We start from the raw sequence: 18,440 nt of genomic DNA on the forward strand, positions 1-18,440 counted from the left end.
TCAATAAATAAATACCTATTAAAAGTCAAACTGAAATTAGAAAATTTGCAATTCCTAAGCACACTGTCACTAACAAGACACTTATGCAAAACCTCACAGAAAATTCCGGCAAATAAGGCCACATAAAAGCCAAGCCACAATGGCCAATTTTTAAAAGACCGTCAGCAGCTTATCTTAAACTAAGGTGCAGGCACACTGACGCGCTTTTATGGCAGCTCAAAGCAATGGACGTCCGGCGAGTGGCAATATCGGTCGGTCTAAAGTCGAGGTTACATAAATTTAATTTGTGCACTTCAGTGGGGCTGTAAATTGCCTCGCACTAACGGCTTAGAGGAAGCCGCCATGTTGATAGTCCATCGACGCCGTATTGTGTGCTTCATGCAGTATCGGACGGTGGTTTGTAGCGTAAGATATTTAGTTATTGTTATTATGCCTGAGTACTAATTGCAGTGCTGTAGCGCTATAGAAAGACACGTTTAGTTTTAATTGTTTGTGTAAATGTTATGAGATGAATCTTCCACCATTTCAACAAGGCTCGGACACTGAGAAAGAGAAATGTAAGCAATTAGGTACTCTTCGAGCATCTTTTCTAACAACCCTGCCTTATAACAGCCCACGCATCAAAGTAAAGACATTTTCAATATCTATATTCAAAACTCATTAAGTATATTTTATAGAAAAAAGAAACTAAATAACTAATAACAAAACCTAGCTGAGATTAAATTAAGAGGATAGGATCCACTCGAAAGAGCAACGTACAGAAGCTTCACACCACTCCGAATAGTATAGAACCTCTTGCCTCTGCATCAAACGCTCACTGTATTGTCGGGAGTGGCGTAAGTCATCCTCATTGTATTAGTTTGTGCGGCGCCGCGCCGCCAGCCGTACGCCAGCACTAGGGGGTCGCCCGTGCGTACGAACCCTCGCTCCATGCCCCACTTGACCGCGAAGTTCACCCGCCTGGTGATGTCGATCTGCCAGTCGGGGTCTGGCTCGTCTGGAAAATAATTGTTAGTTGGTCTATGGGTTAAACTACAACTACGGATCGACGTCCGTAAACTCGTTTAATGCGAGTTCCTCCAATCACAAAGCCGTATTTATGGCGAATCGCGATAAAGTGACGTTTATTACGTCTATAACGAACCCGTGAAACAGCTGACATGATACGAGCAAAGCGCGGTTAAGTGAAATATAATTCAGACTGGTGAAATCTCAGTTTTAACGGAAATCCGGATAACGATAAGGTTAGCTCATGACTGATGAACTGAATGCAACAACATAGATTAGTTACTTACGTTTATTATGATGAAAGCAAGACCAACCTTCAAAGATTACCGGAATAACCCCTCTCCACATGTGCAAGCTGCGGGCCACATGCGGGTACCTCGTCACGGCCAGTATCGGACACCTCGGCCTGAACATTGACACCAGCTGGGCCGAGTGGCCTGATGACGTCACTACTATGATGGCCGCGGCCACTCCGCGCTGGGCGGCCAGGACTGTAGCTAGAGCTATGGCGGTTATGTGGTCACAGGGTAGTGGCGTCTAGAAATGAGTAATTAGGTAGGAAAGTAGTAAATGAAATCAGGGTGAGATTATTAGCTATTCACAAGTTCAGAAGTATTATGTACTATTAAATTTGCAGTGATACCTTATCAACCATATCCTTAAAAATCTGTTTGTTCCACACAATAGCTTCAGCCTCCTTACAGATCTCAGCGAGACAGGCGACGGTCTCTACCGGGTACTTTCCTATAGCAGTCTCGGCGGAAAGTACCAGGGCATCACAGCCATCGAGGATGCAGTTGGCTACGTCCAGTAGCTCGGCTCGGAGCGGCTTGTGGTTGAACCTCATGCTGCTGAGCAGTTGCGCACTCACCATCACTGGTATGTTTGCCTGGTGGATATTCGTGTAAAAACTTTAATGTCCAACATACAAAAAAAAATTTTGATGATAGATCTTACTGCAGCCACTTAGCCATGCTAATTGAAACAGTTTCAGCTGTTCCAAAGTCATATTTTTTACTGAATGCAAATTGGCGATAGCAATAATTGGAAAATAGCTATTGTGAGATTTATTGTCCCTGTATATTTTTTGCAGTAGATACATATACTTAGTTTAATATTTACTAGATTAGCTCTGACTATCATATTCTTCTGAGCGATCACAAGTTTTTCCGGTGCAATATCGGATCCTAATTCTTGCCTCGATATTATTACACCATTGATTACCTGAAATTCAAAAATCTGAGGTCAGGTCCGTATATCTCTGAATGTCAAATTGGTAGATCAACCAGTTGGTCACTGATAACTTTAGAGGTAAAAAGTATGTATAAAGAAACTTTCAAAATGCAACTTACGTCCAATATGGAATTGAAATTATTAAAGGCGTTTATATCTTGAATTTTCGCGACGATATTGATTTTCCTTCCCTTTTCGCCCATTATTTCCCTCAACTCTAATACAGCATCAGCCGATTGTAAAAAAGGCAAAATAAGAATATCAACCTATAAGGTAAACAAGATATATTGACACATTCGTCAGAATCATTAGTGCTTTTTTGTACCTCAATATATTAGGTATTGTTTAGTCTCCGCCCAACCACTCTGTTCTTAAAAAAATAAAAGTAAATGAAAATGCACATAATACTTACACTGACTGGTGTGGACAACATACATTATGTGTAAAAAGTATCGGGACTGGGTCAATAAAACAAACAATGTTTGTTATTCATCCAAATTTATTTTATCACCTTCAAAGTATGCTCCTTCAGAAACGATACACATACGCCAACGAATTATCCAATCATCACAACATTTTTTTAAACGCATATTTCAGAGTTTTGTTTTTCCTTACATTTTCCGATTTTGTCTTCTATCGATTGAAAACAGTGCATCGAAGTGGTAATTTGAGTTTTGGAAAAAAAGAAGCTTGATTCGTGATACCTGGTTAATATGGTGGATGCTCGATGGTATTTGTTGATTTTATGACCAAAATTTCATGCACAATGATGATCATTGTGTGAAGGCGCATTATCGCGGTGAAAATCTTCCTAGATTTTTTTTTCCACAAATCTGGCCTTCTTTGTCCAATTTTCTGTATTAAATTCTACATAACCGAATAATATTCTTTTCCTACCGTTTGACTTTCTGGCAAGAATTCCGAGTGCACAACACCACGATAGTCAAAGAAAACAGTTGAGATGACTTTGACTAACAATCGATGGAAAACAAAAAGGAAAAATCTCCGCGAGTACTAAACACAACTCTGGAAACAGCGTTTAAAAAAATGTTGTGATGATTGCATAATTCGTTGGCGTATGTGTATCGTTTCTGAAGGAGCATACTTTGAAGGTGATAAAATAAATTTGGATGAATAACAATCATTTTTTGTTTTATTGAGTGTTAGGGTTTTGGCTTGGCCTTGATCCAGTCCCGATACTTTTTACACAGAGTAGTATTTTTACAAATACTTACGGTTATAATTAAAATAATAAAGGGGTAAACAAACCTGGTGCTGAAGAAGCATATTAATATCCAGTTTATCCTTGTCCGTAAAATTCGGTATATTGAAAACTACTCGTGGAAAAAATACATCTTTATTAGACCCCAAAAGACCACCTTTCTCCACAGAACAAGTGATGGTGGTATTAGAAACGACCACAACTTTCAGACAGATGGTTTCATTGTCAATAAGGACAATATCTCCTTTGTGCAAGAAGGCCCCCAAGTTAATGAAGTCAGCAAATATTGTGTGCTCTGAACATCTGTCCTTGTACGTTTCATCTGATGTTAGTCTAACTGTCTCACCCGTTTTTAGTTCAACAGTGTCTCCATATACCTGAAATCAAAACAAGTTTTTATTGTTTACTGCATCTATCCATTCTTCTTCTTAGAATACCGGTGATAAATACTAGCCCTGGTACGGTATATTAGTACTGTTCCAATATTAGGATTAGTTTTCGAATGAAAACACTTACATTAGCTATATTTCCAGTTCTAATATTCCTTCCTGTAAGTCGAGCAGCTATGCCTACGGGACAAGCGATCCCCATTTTGTTTCCTATTTCATTAGCAGCTTGGCGAATCATTTTAATTGTCTCTGCATGGTACTGTCGCGTTTCAAAGTCCATGTTCAGAATAGCTACGTTCATACCAGCTGCTATCATTTGCTCAATAGTCGTTTGATTGTTTGATGATGGACCTGTGAAAATATTATGTATTGGTTTAGAAGTTTAGATGCTTAATGGTCTGTCCTAGGCTTTTTTAAGTAATAATAATAATCTATTGTATTATGTTTATATTTGGTTAGGTTATGTAAAGGCGATAAAACAAAAAATTACATTTGTAGAGATAGCGATTTTTCAGAAAAGACAGTTTAGAACATTTTAGTTTAGAACTTCTGGGTCCGACGATTTATAAAAGATAACTTGGACAGCACACGACCGTGTAATAAGTTGTAGTAAACTTGGAGCTATTCTATACTCTGCTACGATTTAATCATGAAATAGCAGGTGAGAGGCGAGTCCAGCTGCCGCCCTGGTAGCTCCATGGCGTCATACTGCCGGCAGAAGGAATCCTCACCAATGGTAGCGCAGATCCCGGAGAGGCGCTGGCAGGCGGGCGGCGCGGCGATGTCCAGGCGCAGCAGGTGGTCCAGCGGCGAGTCCTCCAGCGCCGCCCCCAGCTGCTGCCCTGGTAGCTCCATGGCGTCATACTGACGTTGTAATTGAAAAGAAAAACAGGTTCAAATGATAAGCAACCATCAACAACCAGCTAGCCTAGCAAGGCGGAAGAGTTCCAGGCCGCGCGAAGTGAGTGAGCGCGATGCATAACTTTTGTTATGTCTTCACGTGCACAGTTTGCGCCCGCGCCCTGTCTTATAATAGCCCTGCAGCTTTACTTTTGGCTAGTAAAATTTATAAAGCTTGGAAGCAGCGTAAACTAATAGGAGGTTTAAAGGCATGCATCTAAACTAAGATTTTACAGTTTGTACTGGTTGGGATGTTGAGTGTTTACGAATATTTTCGATAAATGCGATTGTTAACAATGGGAACTTGCGTTTCATTGTGTTATATATACTCACTTCACTAAGTTTCCGGTCGTATGATGTAGGCCAGACCATTGCTAATTGCAAAGGAAATGATTCAATAAAATAGTAACAATTTCAGTAAAATGTTTAACAAATAGTATTTTTATAAAATTACATGCAACCACATGGAACAGCTGATACCATGCTGATTGATGCAATATTTTGAATAAAAAATTGAAGATGTCAAAATAAGTTGAAATGAAAACAGAATAAACGCGAGTTTGACAGGAATGGATTTATTATTTTCAGTATTGAGGATATTTACTGGTACTACTATTTTTTCTCTCCCCGTAAGATAACGCACATATTCATTGCACCACCACCTACACTGACCTACACCCATTCGTACCTACCTACCAAATACTACGACAATATGATATACAGTGAAACTATAAAGTCCTGAAATTAAATGAGGGCACTGCTATCTTTCATGTAGCATCCCTATATAGCGAAACATAGCTGACTTTGATACTTGAAATTTTGCCTGTGAACTTTCCTACCTATTTCTGTATTTTAAAAACAACTTACCATCCACAAAAAAGCTCTTATTAAAGCTAGAAGGTGTTAAAATGAAGGCTAATAGTGAAACCAATAAGTACATGTTTATTTAGATAACGTTATTACAACTGTATAAAATATGCGGATTTGTTGACGAAGGGCACACATAATAAAATCATCAATTTCTCTTTTTAGACGGCCTGTTCTGTTTCTTCCAGGAGTTAGAAATATTCCATTATAGAGCCCGCTTTTGCAATACGCCGGATGGTACTGTCCGATACCCCTATAAAATAAAATAAAACATGCTTATTTGAAACTAACCTTAAATTAAGAGAAACAGAGTTACAGAATGTGAATGTAGTAAGTTAACAAAAAATATAACTTCAAGTATCAAAATATTATGGTTTGACTCAACTTAAACCAGATCAAACCTAGAACCAGTGATATGTAAACAATGTTCGACTTGGGCTCTAAACCTAGGTTTATCGATAAATGAAGCGTTGGTACTAGTAAAATATGAATTATTACAATTTGTACAATGTTACATACCCTTCATAGACGCTGTACGAGCGTAAACATCCTCCAAATTCGACAAAATGTGTCCAGCTTGATGTTCCGCTAAACATTGTATAAAAAGTCGATAAATAACTTCCCTAGCTTGACTACGTATATTTTTCTTCGTCTTCCTAATTGCAACCATGCGTAAATGGTTGCTTTTATCTAGATTATGCTTATAATTAATAAGAAAATTCAAATAACAGCCAACCACCAATTGCCATAAACAATTGTTATGACTTTTATGTTTCTTTTCTAATGGTGCCAGGCTCCTGAAAATTTTAGTTCCTCAAACATTAATTTCATGAATTAATAGTTTCACTGTACGTCAGTAAAGGTCTCTATTGTGAAAAGAAGACTATGTATTTACTTGTTCAGCTATTGCAATGTCTGCACAAAACGCTTTCTTAGGTTTTTCTATCTACCTAGATGCTAATGAAAAAATTATATAAAACAGCTTGCTTTTTTATTATGAAAATAAATGTAACCTAATAATGAACTTTACATAATACATTCATGTGTGTAGACTCTTCGTTTGAGATTATCAGCATCTGCAATAAGAGCAAAATACTACATTACTGGAGGTACCTACTTTTATAAAATACCTAAGGAAAATACAATCCATAATTACGCAATAAGTGCCAATCTAAGTAAATATCTTCGAAACAGAAACCTCCGCCAAGTTATTAAGTATATATTTTACGACAGACAAAGAAACATATAAGTATGCTAAAATTGATTTCATCATTAAAGACACTGATGATGATTCTATCCGACCGGCTTCGGTCACGTGGCGACTGTTGCAGACATATTGAGAAAGAAGAAATATAAATACCTACATAAACACATTAAAGACATACGAGATAAAAGAATTGTTGAAGACAGTAGTCTTGTGTATGAAGAAAATATCACAGTAGCAGCTGTATTCATTGCTGCCGGTGAGCACGACGTAGTTGTCGCCATACTGTATGAAGCCGCGGGCAACAGCATAATGCACGCCGAACAGCACTCGCCTGGTGCGTTCAGCGAGGAATACACCCACGCATTCACCTGGGAAATGTTTGGAGAAGAACAAATTGGTAGTGTAAAATATGCGCATGGCAATGGGAAAAATATACATTTATCATGGCTACATGTTGACAAAAATTTAGAAGGCAAGGCAAGATAGAACGACTTAAACTGAAAAGTTATCATGCAAAGCTACTGGAGCTAGCTAGCTAGCTAGCGAGCTAGCTGCAAGCTTAACTGGCAGCGGGCTCGGCCAAATATTCCGAAGAATCGATGACCGGTGGGGTCTAGGAGTTTATGATTGCAAGCGTAGCATATGACTCCTTCTGGCCCGTAGACAGAGGATGATGGTTATGATGAAAACTACTGACTAGCCGAATACATAGATTCTGCATGTTTGAGTGATGGAAACGAAACCTTACCTTCATCAATGACCGGCATTACTCCCCTGTAAGTGTAGAGCATTCTCGAGGCATGGCCCAACCTGTTCACAACGATGATGAGACAGGGGGGCTTCAATTTCATCAACGATCTAACTGTCCTGCCAGTCACACTCGGTACGACGATGGCTTTCGCTTGCGTCTGTATTGCTGCTGCCACGCAACCAAGTATCGTTCCCTCCGCTGCATTCACTGGAAGCTTCCACTGCTTTAAGAATGAAATTTGTAAAATAAGGTCACTGGTTCGAGACTTTGTCATTAGTGGTGGTGGTTGGGGTGGGGTATTTTTGGTAGTCTTGCAAAATGTTTAAAAACCTAATTTACAAATACTCCAAACAAAATACCTCATACAATAACTTCCAGTAATCAGTTCTCTCCTCGACCACCGTCTCCAAAGTCAGACATACGTCGTGGAGAACTCTGATGATGTCAATTGTGTGCTCGATGTTGTCGCAATCATTCATGCTGATGCCAGTGGCTCCATCGAAGAGGGCGTTGGAAATGTCCACAAACTCATTGTCAACAATACTGCCTGTTTTGGTAGTAGTCGGGACCACAGCTCCTGATATAAAACAGGGTATTCCAGCCTAGAACAAAGTTATTCTTATCCGTACTTTATAAGTAGTTCAAACGTACGTACGTTTTTATTTTATTGGAATATCATAATAAATCTTGTATGTGTTTTTAGGAAAAGCTTTAACTTTAGGGTAATTAAGATAGTGGTCCTACCGCGTGACATTTAGCGAAAACCCATTTCTGTATTTGCATCCACCGGTAAGTATCAGTGAGTCCAAGGTTGAAAGGCAGGAGATCGCGTGTAAACTCAACACCATCTGATTGCTGCAATTGCAAAAAATATTAAGAATATTATAGTTGGATTTGAGAAGATAATATAAAATTAGCAACTAAGAAAATGTATCATGTACCTAATTATAATTTAAATGTTCTGTAATACATACTTTTAATATATCATCAAGATTTTTCAAACCATCAGGTGTATTAATGCTGGAAAATATCAGTGGCCTCTTATGTTTAGGACCAAGAATTGCTTTTACAGCATCTAATATTTCAGTATTACGCACGTACTGCAAGAAAATGATATCTATCTGAAAATAATCAGACCATATTATTAATATAACAATATACCTAATTGTTATGTTTGTGCAATAAAGTATTAAATAAATAAATAATTAAATATAAGGTTAAATAATAATAAAATAACAATAATTTTGCAAATTAATACCCCGTAGTCTAAAGCAAACTGCAAAAGTCGCAGATCGTCCTCTGTTAGTTCTTTCTGAGTATATTTCCCTCCTCTTACACAAACAGTGCTCAAAGTGTATAGCGGTCCGGCCGTGATGACGCTGCATTTTAACGTCTGGTTGTCAATAAATTCTTCGCACTTCAGTACTATAGCATCAGCTTCTATGGACACAACATCACCAACTGTCACATCCTTGGTGAGGTGAGGGTTGTCGACGTATATTTGTGAACTGCTGCACTGGTTCATGAATTGTTTGTTATTTGTTAAGATCACTTGTGAGTCCAACTCTATTTGTATAGACGATTTACTCTGCGAATTCAATAGTAAAAATACTATAAGTTGTAACGTAAAAAAAACACGCACTCACGCCTTGTACTAATGTACTCCCTTGCGGGGTAGGCAGAGGTGCATGGCTGCACCCACTTTTCGCCAGAGTGTTATGTTAGTCCCAATGTAATATGGGGGCAATGGGGGCGGGCCTATTGCCATTTTACGGGCACATCCAAGACCCGAGAACAAATATCTGTGTTTAAACAAATATCTGCCCCAGCCGGGAATCCAACCCGGGACCATCGGTTCAGTAGTCAGGGTCACTAACCACTACGCCATTCGGTCGTTCTTGTAACGTAATCGGCCAATAACTTTTTCCTTGGCTTTGAAAATATCAATTGCTCTTACTTCAAGACAGTATTGTGATGAATTATCAGCACTAACCAGTATTACTTATACCAATCATAATTTGATGCAAATTGTCTTTGAAATTACTTCGCACCTATACCATTTTTTAGAGCTTATGATATGTGGGACGTTTTGAGTTTGACAGTTTCTAGAGATGTCCGAGAGTCAAATCCTATCGACTTGAACCTATCGATTTGTATATACTCCATAGATTAATATTAATATGAATTTATTCGTATTTTCGGAAAACACATTATAATTGCCGCTTTCAGTATATGCTACTACTGCTATTGCTCTCAGAATCTGATGTATCAGAGTGAACACCGAAATTGATGATCAGTTCATCTTGCAAACAATCTATCCGAGCGAAACGATCACAGTCTTGTAGTATCATTATTTTTGTTCTATCGACCACCTTCGCCCAGTGTTCGCCAGTGACATGTTGACGCGTCTTCCAAACAATTTTAACATTTTGTTAGGAGTGAAGGGTGGTGATGTATTGTTTCTGGCTGCATACCATAAAATAATAGTTTTGAAAATACCTACAAGGTATTGCAAAAGTGGTAAGCTAAAAGGGCAACCTGTTTATTTATTTATTTATTGGCATCACACAACAGGTACATTACACAACATGCAATAAAAATATATAAGTTCAAGCTTAAAACTAGTAATGCACCCTAATGGTGTGTTGACAGCATGCTAAGTTTCTTTAAAAAAAGTGAACGAATGACTTAAAACTAGTTACAAATTAAACACATAAAAGAATACATGCTATGGTTGAAACACTGATCGAAAATGGCAAAATCAAATAGGTAACATCTAATCTAAGTAAAATCCAAGATGTTGCATTTTATTAATTGCGATCTGAAAACGCCGAGACTTACAAATATATCAATATTAAAATTATTGTACACATTATTAAGAAGGTCGCAAATTCTAATTATTGGATCGTGGCGTGATCTGACAGTACTGCTCATTGGTGTATAAAAAACATGATATTTTCTGCAAGCTCTGCGATTGTTGATCCTGTAGAATATAATGTGTCGCATCTTTAGTATGTTCCATTTTACCAAAGTGCGTACTCTAGAAATATATATTATCCGTGGTCATTGTCAATAAAATGACAGATTTTGCAATAGTATTCATGCGTTAAATGGAAAATTTTAAAGTGTCACCCATGTCTTTGCCCCTGGAAAATGGTGTAAACAATTTATTTTAATTTGGCGTCTATAATCCCTGATAACTTCCATGGCGAAACAAGCTAAACTACCTAAAACAACAAAAACAAAACACAACTCACGTCCACCAAGACTCCAGTTCTGACCATGCAAGTCATCACCGTGATCGCCGTAGCTACAGGCCACTGCGCCAGCTTGTACTTGCGGCGGCAGTTCTCGGCCGCCTCGCGGATATGTGCCAGCAGCCGGACCTGGTCTCCGAGCGAGCTGGTCGCACGGAACCTGATGATGTTCAGCCCTGACTCCAGCATCTGCTGGATGGAGACTGGGGACACGTCCGCGTTGTCTGAGAAGGGAGGTCACAGTGAAGGAAAAGAAGGGAAAACAGAAAATAAATAAGTATCTTGATAATTTTCTTCGTTTATTTTTTATTTGGGGCATTCGGCTGTCCCATTTTAAAACACAGTAACAGCCATGAGACAAAATGTTCAGGAGAGCCAAAAAACGTTTTTGTACCTTCATTTCAATGCCCTGGTAAAACTATGATAGATATCTGAACAAATGTAAGCTTAAAAGAAGCGGCAGAACCTAGGCTTTATATACAATACTATTTCATTTAAATATGACTAAAATTGTTGCTGTAATGCACAAAAGAAAACACTTACTAGGTTTTATATGGTTTTCTCACCCTAAAACCGCCCTCACTGACCATTTCATAACCTAGTAAGGGCCATTATTGTGTCATTTAAGACAAGTTAAGTATATTGAAATTGCAATAATTGCGTAATAATTTCATTTTTTATATGTTTGGGATCCTTCACATATTATAAATCCAATTTTGCAGCACTTTTACACGACGGCACTATAAGTAATAGCTGAAATACGGGCATATTTTTATGTTTGTTTTTTTGTTTTATGTAAATGAATTAAATAGCCATATTCAGAAGGCTCTAACATGAAAATTATTTATGGCTGCCTCCAATTAGACTATATTTCCTAAATTTCTATCTAAAAATCAGTTTTATAACTTGTTTTTTTTTTGTTTATGCAAAATAGGGCTAGTAGAAAGGTTCTAACGAGTAAGGTCTCTATAGCTTTTATAAAGAAGACAAAATTTACTTATGTTCTACTTTTAATTCAACTCTCTAGGTTTCATTGGTGCAAAGATACAGGTTCTGAAATGTCTGATATTTTGTTCGAAAAAAGTGTTAGTAATAATGTATGCCATTTGTGACTTACTAAAATTAACGGACGAAAATTGTCCTTTGCTGACCATTTCAAAACCTAGTAAGCGCCATTGACCATTTTAAAACCTAGTAAGTCATTTTCACTTACTGTGTTTTAAAATGGTTGGTGGCTCTTACTATGTTTTGAAATGGTTTTCGTGGCATTTTTGATTTCGCAGGGTGGAGTTACTAGGTTTTTAGAAATTTTATTTTCGTTTCTAAGCGGTTTTTTGATATTCTGACAATGCAGTTTTGTGCGGAATCGCCTAAAATAATGTATAAATCAAAGACCCGTTTTTTTTTAAAGTTGGCGGTTACTGTGTTTTGAAATGGGACAGCCGCATTCACTTTTTCTACAATTGAATTATCAAAATAGAAATTATTTACTTATGGAAATAATAGTTTTTATAGAAACTATCACCTAAATTAATACTAAACTAGCGCGGTGGTTAGGAGCGGTGGTAGCTCAGTCGGGTAAGGGCCCGCTTCTCACGCAAGAGATGCGGGTTCGAATCCCGGTGCTGACATGTACCAATGAGTTCTTTTTAACCGACTTCAAAAAAAGGAGGAGGTTCTCAATTCGTCGGGATATTTTTTTTTAATGTATGTTCACCGATTACTCCGCCGTTTATGAACCGATTTTGAAAATTCTTTTTTTGTTGTATTGGGTTGAGCTCCCAGGTGGTGCCATTTTTTTTCAGAATTTTATCTCACCCCTAAGGATGGGTAAAGGGGTAAAAACAGGGTATGAATTTCCATTTTGGACACATATTAACCGATTCTAATGAAATTAAGAACGTAAATATAGTTCTTAGAACAAAAAAATAAAACCACTAAAATGTAAGAAATAATTTAAGATTTACACAAATTATATGTGACAGTACAAATATACCTAAGCAGGAACTGTTCTTTTTTGAAGTTGGTGCCATATTTCTTCAGAATACTTTGTCACCGCACCAACATCAAAAAATAACAGTTCCTAAGCAGGGACTGTTATACAGGGTGTTAACTTGATTGCGTTGGAGCGGGAAATGGTAGATACAGCTGATGATACTGAACACGATAAGACATAAAAAAACGTATTTTATTTGCTTTAAGCTGACCAACATAAAACAGTTTTATTTAGTTCATTTTAAAATTTCATAGTCACCCTATTCATGTTTAGGTACGTTTGACAGAATGACCATGAACTTAAAAGCCAAGGTCAAGGCCAAAAAAATCAAAGCCAAGGTCAATAAAAAAGTATGCGTGCATCAGCACCACACTTGGAGCCACATCGTCAAGGTACCTACCGAGATTTTGGGTACTCAAAGTACCCAATCCATTGTAGACATTTCATTTTACTCCATAAGTATCACTTTATTGATACACAATAATTATCTTTTATGAATACAACAGTCTCATTTTATGCTTCATAACATAGGTCACACGTATTCACAGCACAGCACAACATAAAACGAGATGAGGAACAAGGCTTGGTAATCAAAAGATAGAATTGTAGGTACCTTTTCCCTTTTAGGTAATAATTGTAAAAAATGATTGTAAACAAGTAAACAACAATGACCGACTGACAGACTAGATCCACAGAGAAGGTAATGACTATAATAATAATAATAATAAACCTTTATTTCAGGCATCAGTGGCCCATATTACACTATCATAAATACTCGATGATTATGATACGCGAGATTGTTATTATTCTAATGGTATTCAAAATGAGACCATACTTATTATTAGGATTTCCGTACTATTCGTCATCAAAGACGTCTCAATCGCAAGTACACAACACAAATTGAGATGAGCGAGTGTAAGTAAACCAATTCGTCATTGAAGTAGACCCTGTTATCATCCTGTTATGCATTGTGGTCTTTTATCTTTAGCTGCGTACAGACCGGCCAAACGAACGCCAACGAACGGGTTTTGTTGACCTTCGTTGCTCAATCTGCCCCTGTATTATGTATAATAAATGTCCATCGGTGGGCGTTCGTTGGGCCGGTCTGTACGCATCTTTAGGTAATAAAAGAAAAATAAAACGTGATGAGTATCAAGGGTGAATACTAAACGCTTACCTTATTCTGAGTAAAAAGGTTTAATTATTGTTCTGAGCTCCTAGAAAGTTATAAATTATATTCTGTACGATCTATGAAACTTTATGCACATCAGCTGTTTAATTGTTGATTAGTATGTCATTAATCACCATGAATAATTTCAATTTTATTTAATAATTGTTATTACCTACTGTGTAATTAATTACAATCATAGTTACATCAAATAAATTATGAAAAGTGAAGTTGATAACAAATTTACAGTGTGTGTTCTTTTGCAATCGAATGTCTCATTGGTTATGTGTTTGTGTAGGGTGACCATGTTTTTGATTAAGGTAAAACTTTCCACTTTACTTTAGACTTTAAACATAAATATTCGAGATTCTGATGTTTTTTTTCTTAGAAACGTGCTTGGTTAGACTAATACTAACCCCCATTTCCCGCTCAAACGCATTCTAGTTAACACCCTGTATTTGTACTGTCACATATAATTTGTGTAAACCTTAAATTATTTCTTACATTTTAGTACTGTTTTGAAGTCGGTTTTTACTTTTAAATTATTATTTTATCTTAAGTACAATGTATACCATCGCTCTTACGGTGAAGGAAAAAAATTGTGAGGAAACCTGCATAATTACATATCTAGATTTAGCACATCTAGATATGTGAACCCACCAACCCGCAGTGGACCAGCGTGGTGGGAAATGGTCCAAGCTTAGGAAGGCAGTTTAGACCTTGGGAATATGTACAAAGGTTCCACTCGAGAGAGCCAGGTGCAGGTACTTACACCCCCACAGAGAATAGAATAGAATAGAATACTAAACTATGAATTCAATATATTTGTGCGTAAATAAATAGGTAACACTTACTTAGGGTGGTCATAAATGTAGTTTTTCTTACTTTGTTCTTCTGTTTGCCCGTTACTGCTGTATGGGCAAAGCTTTCGTTGGGCTTGAAATTCACTTCTATGTTGTAGTCAGAGTTTTTTGTATACACTGACATGGCTGAAGTTTCATACAAGAAGGTAATATTAAGAGTGCATTGTTGAACCATAGAATCAGTGCTGCATCAACTTTTCACCAGAATTATATTGGTAAATCCTCGTAATAGGAAGCGGGGAGTGGGGAGCGCATTCAAGAACCTAATAACCAATATCTGTATTCAAACAGTAACTTGTAAGTTTAAGAACAATCTAGGTGAAAGATCCAAGGATATTCAGCCCAGCAGGAGTGTAGTTCGAATAAATTTCATTATAACAAACCTTTAGCAAAAGTAAACAACCCTATAAATACTTAAATCAAAAAGATATAGGTACTGTGTATGTTCAATTAAATTTGTAAACAATAAATTCAATATTATCTGAAAACTTCCTGAAATTGACGTTTTAAATATTTGACATACCTATCTGAAGCGCAAGGAACGCAACGAAGTATTATTCTGAGAATTTTACTTATTCTGATGCGTTAAATACGAAACATAAAGGCAACAGGGTTGCTTGCCAGTGCCCACTACTCCCAACCAATCACCATCCGGGGAGTTGCCCGAACAATGATTACCTTAGCTTACACTGGCTAATGTGGAAAAACACCGGATTCTCCGATTCTGTTCTATATTTGAACAGAGCGTTCGCCAGCCACTAATGGACAAACAAGGGGAGTGGGTCGACACAGCACATGGGGATGGTGGAAGTGCGAATATTGGTCTCAAGGAGATACGATAGCATGCTCACTATTAATTAAGGTAATCTTTATGGCCATTTAATAGCCAAAAATATCGAATTTTGCTCTCAATGTCGCTTTGCCTACGGTTGGGTGGTGTTTTTGATACATTTGCGTAGATAACAACATATGAATCCAAAACTTGCTGGGAGGAAGGACACCTATTCCGTTATGTTCCAAGTATCGTTTGTATAATCTAATGCATTTTTCAACTTGAATAAAAAAAACTTAACTACGAATAAACCATGAGTAAACCTAATTTCTGTTCGCAAGCAGGTGACAAGTAGGTAACTTGAAGAGGAAGGTCGAAAACAAACCTAATGATAGTAAATTATAATGTACCTATATTCTTTCAAGTTTCTCTCACTTCTCCCTGCATTAGATCCCGATGGTAAAGACAATGTTGATTTTCAGTTACCGCTTGCAGACGACAATACTTGCAAGATTTATTTTTGTGCTTCGACCCCGAGACCCCGCGGCATCGCCCCATGTTATTCTATTCGTTAAACTTGAATGACAGTTTCGCTTTTGTTTGTTTTGAAAGTTAAACGTTCAACCTGGTTCAACCCTGTAAAGTATCTTACAGTGGCAGAAAGGTAAACTAAAAAATATTATAATTTATTTGTAAGTTATACTGTACTACATCAAAGGCTAAATACGGTTTAGGGCTGATTTTTCAATAGTCAGATAAGTGTTATCTGAGGAATAAAAAATAGTAGAGTAGTAGTGTAGAGGAATAAAGCTGTCACTGTCTCATACAAGCGTTCTGATGCGACATCATCAGAATTATTCCTCAGATAACTTTTATCTGACTATTAAAAAATCAGTCCTTAGTCTATTTCGACGACCGGATCGCCTAGTGGTTAGTGACCCTGACTACTGAGCCGAAGGTTCCGGGTTCGATTCCCGGCTGGGGCAGATATTTGTTTAAACACATATATTTGTTCTCAGGTCTTGGATGTGCCCGTAAAATGGCAATAGGCCTGCCCCCTATTACACTCTGCCTACCCCGCAAGGGAGTACATTAGTACAAGGTGTGTGTGTTTATATATATTTTATATTAAGTAGATACTACGACAAATTTAATTGCAGATTCGATTATAGGTACATATACCCCTGTCGTATTTCTGGCGACATTATAACCCTTAAAGACATTGGTTCCCACCAGACCACACCGATATCACATGTGAAGACGTTTCAACCACTAATCCATCCGTAACTTAACCCTTCGACCTATCATCAATAGTGAGATTAAACAGACTCTGGAGCCCAATTCCGGTGACTCCACATAGTATTTTTTATGAGTTTTCTGCGTGTTTCGCTAGAAATCAGTTATATAAATGTTTCGATCCGTAAATGTATGTATCTCGATCGCTACGACTGGTCATGAGCTACTGAGATATTTCACCACTTAGCGATCGAGATATAATTTCTTTGTTGACGGAGAAACGTAATGTTATAAAATTTGATAATCTCGCAATGGTTAACTGCTGGACATAGAGGGCCTTACCACAAAAACTTAGACAGTGTTTAACAGGTGTTTAGCGCTGTCAAACCCATACAAAATCTGTCAAATTGTGATTTAAACACTTGTTAAACAGTTTTTAAAGTTTTTTGTGGTAGCACAGAGACAGTCTAGGTGGACCACATCCATCCGTCCTCTCGGCCTTCCTCATCCAGCCACTACCAGCTACTTCTCTGAGCTCATCCGCCTTCACTTCTCAATCACCAGAATCACCCCGCAGTCGTAAATAGTTAAGAAAACGTCGCGCACCCCCAGCCCAGCCGATGCTAACAAATGGAACACCTATTAACCTGCTCGTGGCTAAGGGTGCTTTACTCAAAGCCCTTTTACTTGTAAAGATGGCGAAATAGGTTTTGGCGAAGCGAGGCTACTTAATTTATAATATATCTATATGGTTACTTACAGAGTTTTAAAGGACCGACTATGTGATGGGTAAAGATAGAATAACTTTAGTACTCACTGTACAGCTGTAACCGTGACTGGAAAGATTTTTTAAAAAGATAAATAAGTTTTTATTTTTGGTCTTCTATGTACTGTATGTACTTATTATTTAATATGTGATACTATCCATGTATATAAGACGCATTCCTGAGTAACGTCTCAAATAACTGCTGTAACTGTTTATTGTATAGTATAGATTAGGCGCATCCGTATCCAAGTCCAGCTCTAGTTTTACCGACAAGCTAAGAAGAAGACACACAAAAGTCTAGACTCAGGAGTAGCTCACTGAGGACTACCACCTTTACCCCCCCCCCCCCACATCCCCTCTCCCTTTAAACCTTCCCTCGGTCCGCGGGGACGTCGTTAATTCCACCCGGTTTTGATATAAGATAATATAAGGGTCCATGGCTAATGTGGAATCATCATATTTGTTCTCTTTTAAAAAGAATGGAGACCTTTCCTGAAAAACATTTTGATTATACCTGTGATCTCTGTAGCTTTGTTGCTTATGAAAGGATTAATTTTACGTGTTTCATAAGAAATATTTTTTTCTTGCATTGTACGTAGGTACATGTGCTTTTCCAAAGAAGAAAATACAACAAATTACAACGTTAAAACACGTTTTTATTACGGTATTTTATAACTAACTGTCTACAAGTAATTTGTTTTGCTACTGACAGGACATGGAACCATCCGTCGAAGGCAACGTTTAAAAAATGCAAATATCCTTGACAATATTGCTGTACAACGCCGCAACGGTGCGTTTTACTATC

General features: G+C 37.5%; 1 protein-coding gene across 1 annotated transcript; it reads right to left on the minus strand.

Moving 5' to 3' along the window:
- Positions 1–696: 696 nt before the first annotated feature.
- On the minus strand, positions 697–15,380 carry LOC105390723. The gene is made up of 19 exons (XM_048623070.1): positions 15,245–15,380; positions 14,853–14,987; positions 10,835–11,058; positions 8,836–9,165; positions 8,552–8,698; positions 8,322–8,432; positions 7,937–8,179; positions 7,575–7,800; positions 7,005–7,194; positions 5,849–5,910; positions 5,086–5,126; positions 4,584–4,716; positions 3,980–4,203; positions 3,511–3,840; positions 2,361–2,507; positions 2,131–2,232; positions 1,652–1,897; positions 1,323–1,545; positions 697–997 (listed from the first exon to the last, which is right to left on the minus strand). Exons 2-19 carry the CDS (start codon positions 14,983–14,985, stop codon positions 807–809), a joined length of 3,303 nt encoding a protein of 1,100 aa, XP_048479027.1. The 5' UTR covers positions 14,986–14,987; positions 15,245–15,380; the 3' UTR covers positions 697–806.
- Positions 15,381–18,440: the final 3,060 nt, after the last annotated feature.

The sequence above is a fragment of the Plutella xylostella genome, chromosome 9, assembly GCF_932276165.1.
Source record: "Plutella xylostella chromosome 9, ilPluXylo3.1, whole genome shotgun sequence".
Lineage (NCBI taxonomy): Eukaryota > Metazoa > Arthropoda > Insecta > Lepidoptera > Plutellidae > Plutella > Plutella xylostella.

Bases quoted from the DNA above. Each gene is read 5' to 3' on its own strand.
- LOC105390723 (XM_048623070.1), bottom strand. From the start codon at position 14,985: ATGTCAGTGTATACAAAAAACTCTGACTACAACATAGAAGTGAATTTC. The intron at 1,898-2,130 runs GTAAATATTAAA...AATATCCACCAG, and splicing joins TGATAGTCAGAGCTAATCTA to GCAAACATACCAGTGATGGT. The intron at 998-1,322 runs GTTGGTCTTGCT...ATTATTTTCCAG, and splicing joins TATTCCGGTAATCTTTGAAG to ACGAGCCAGACCCCGACTGG.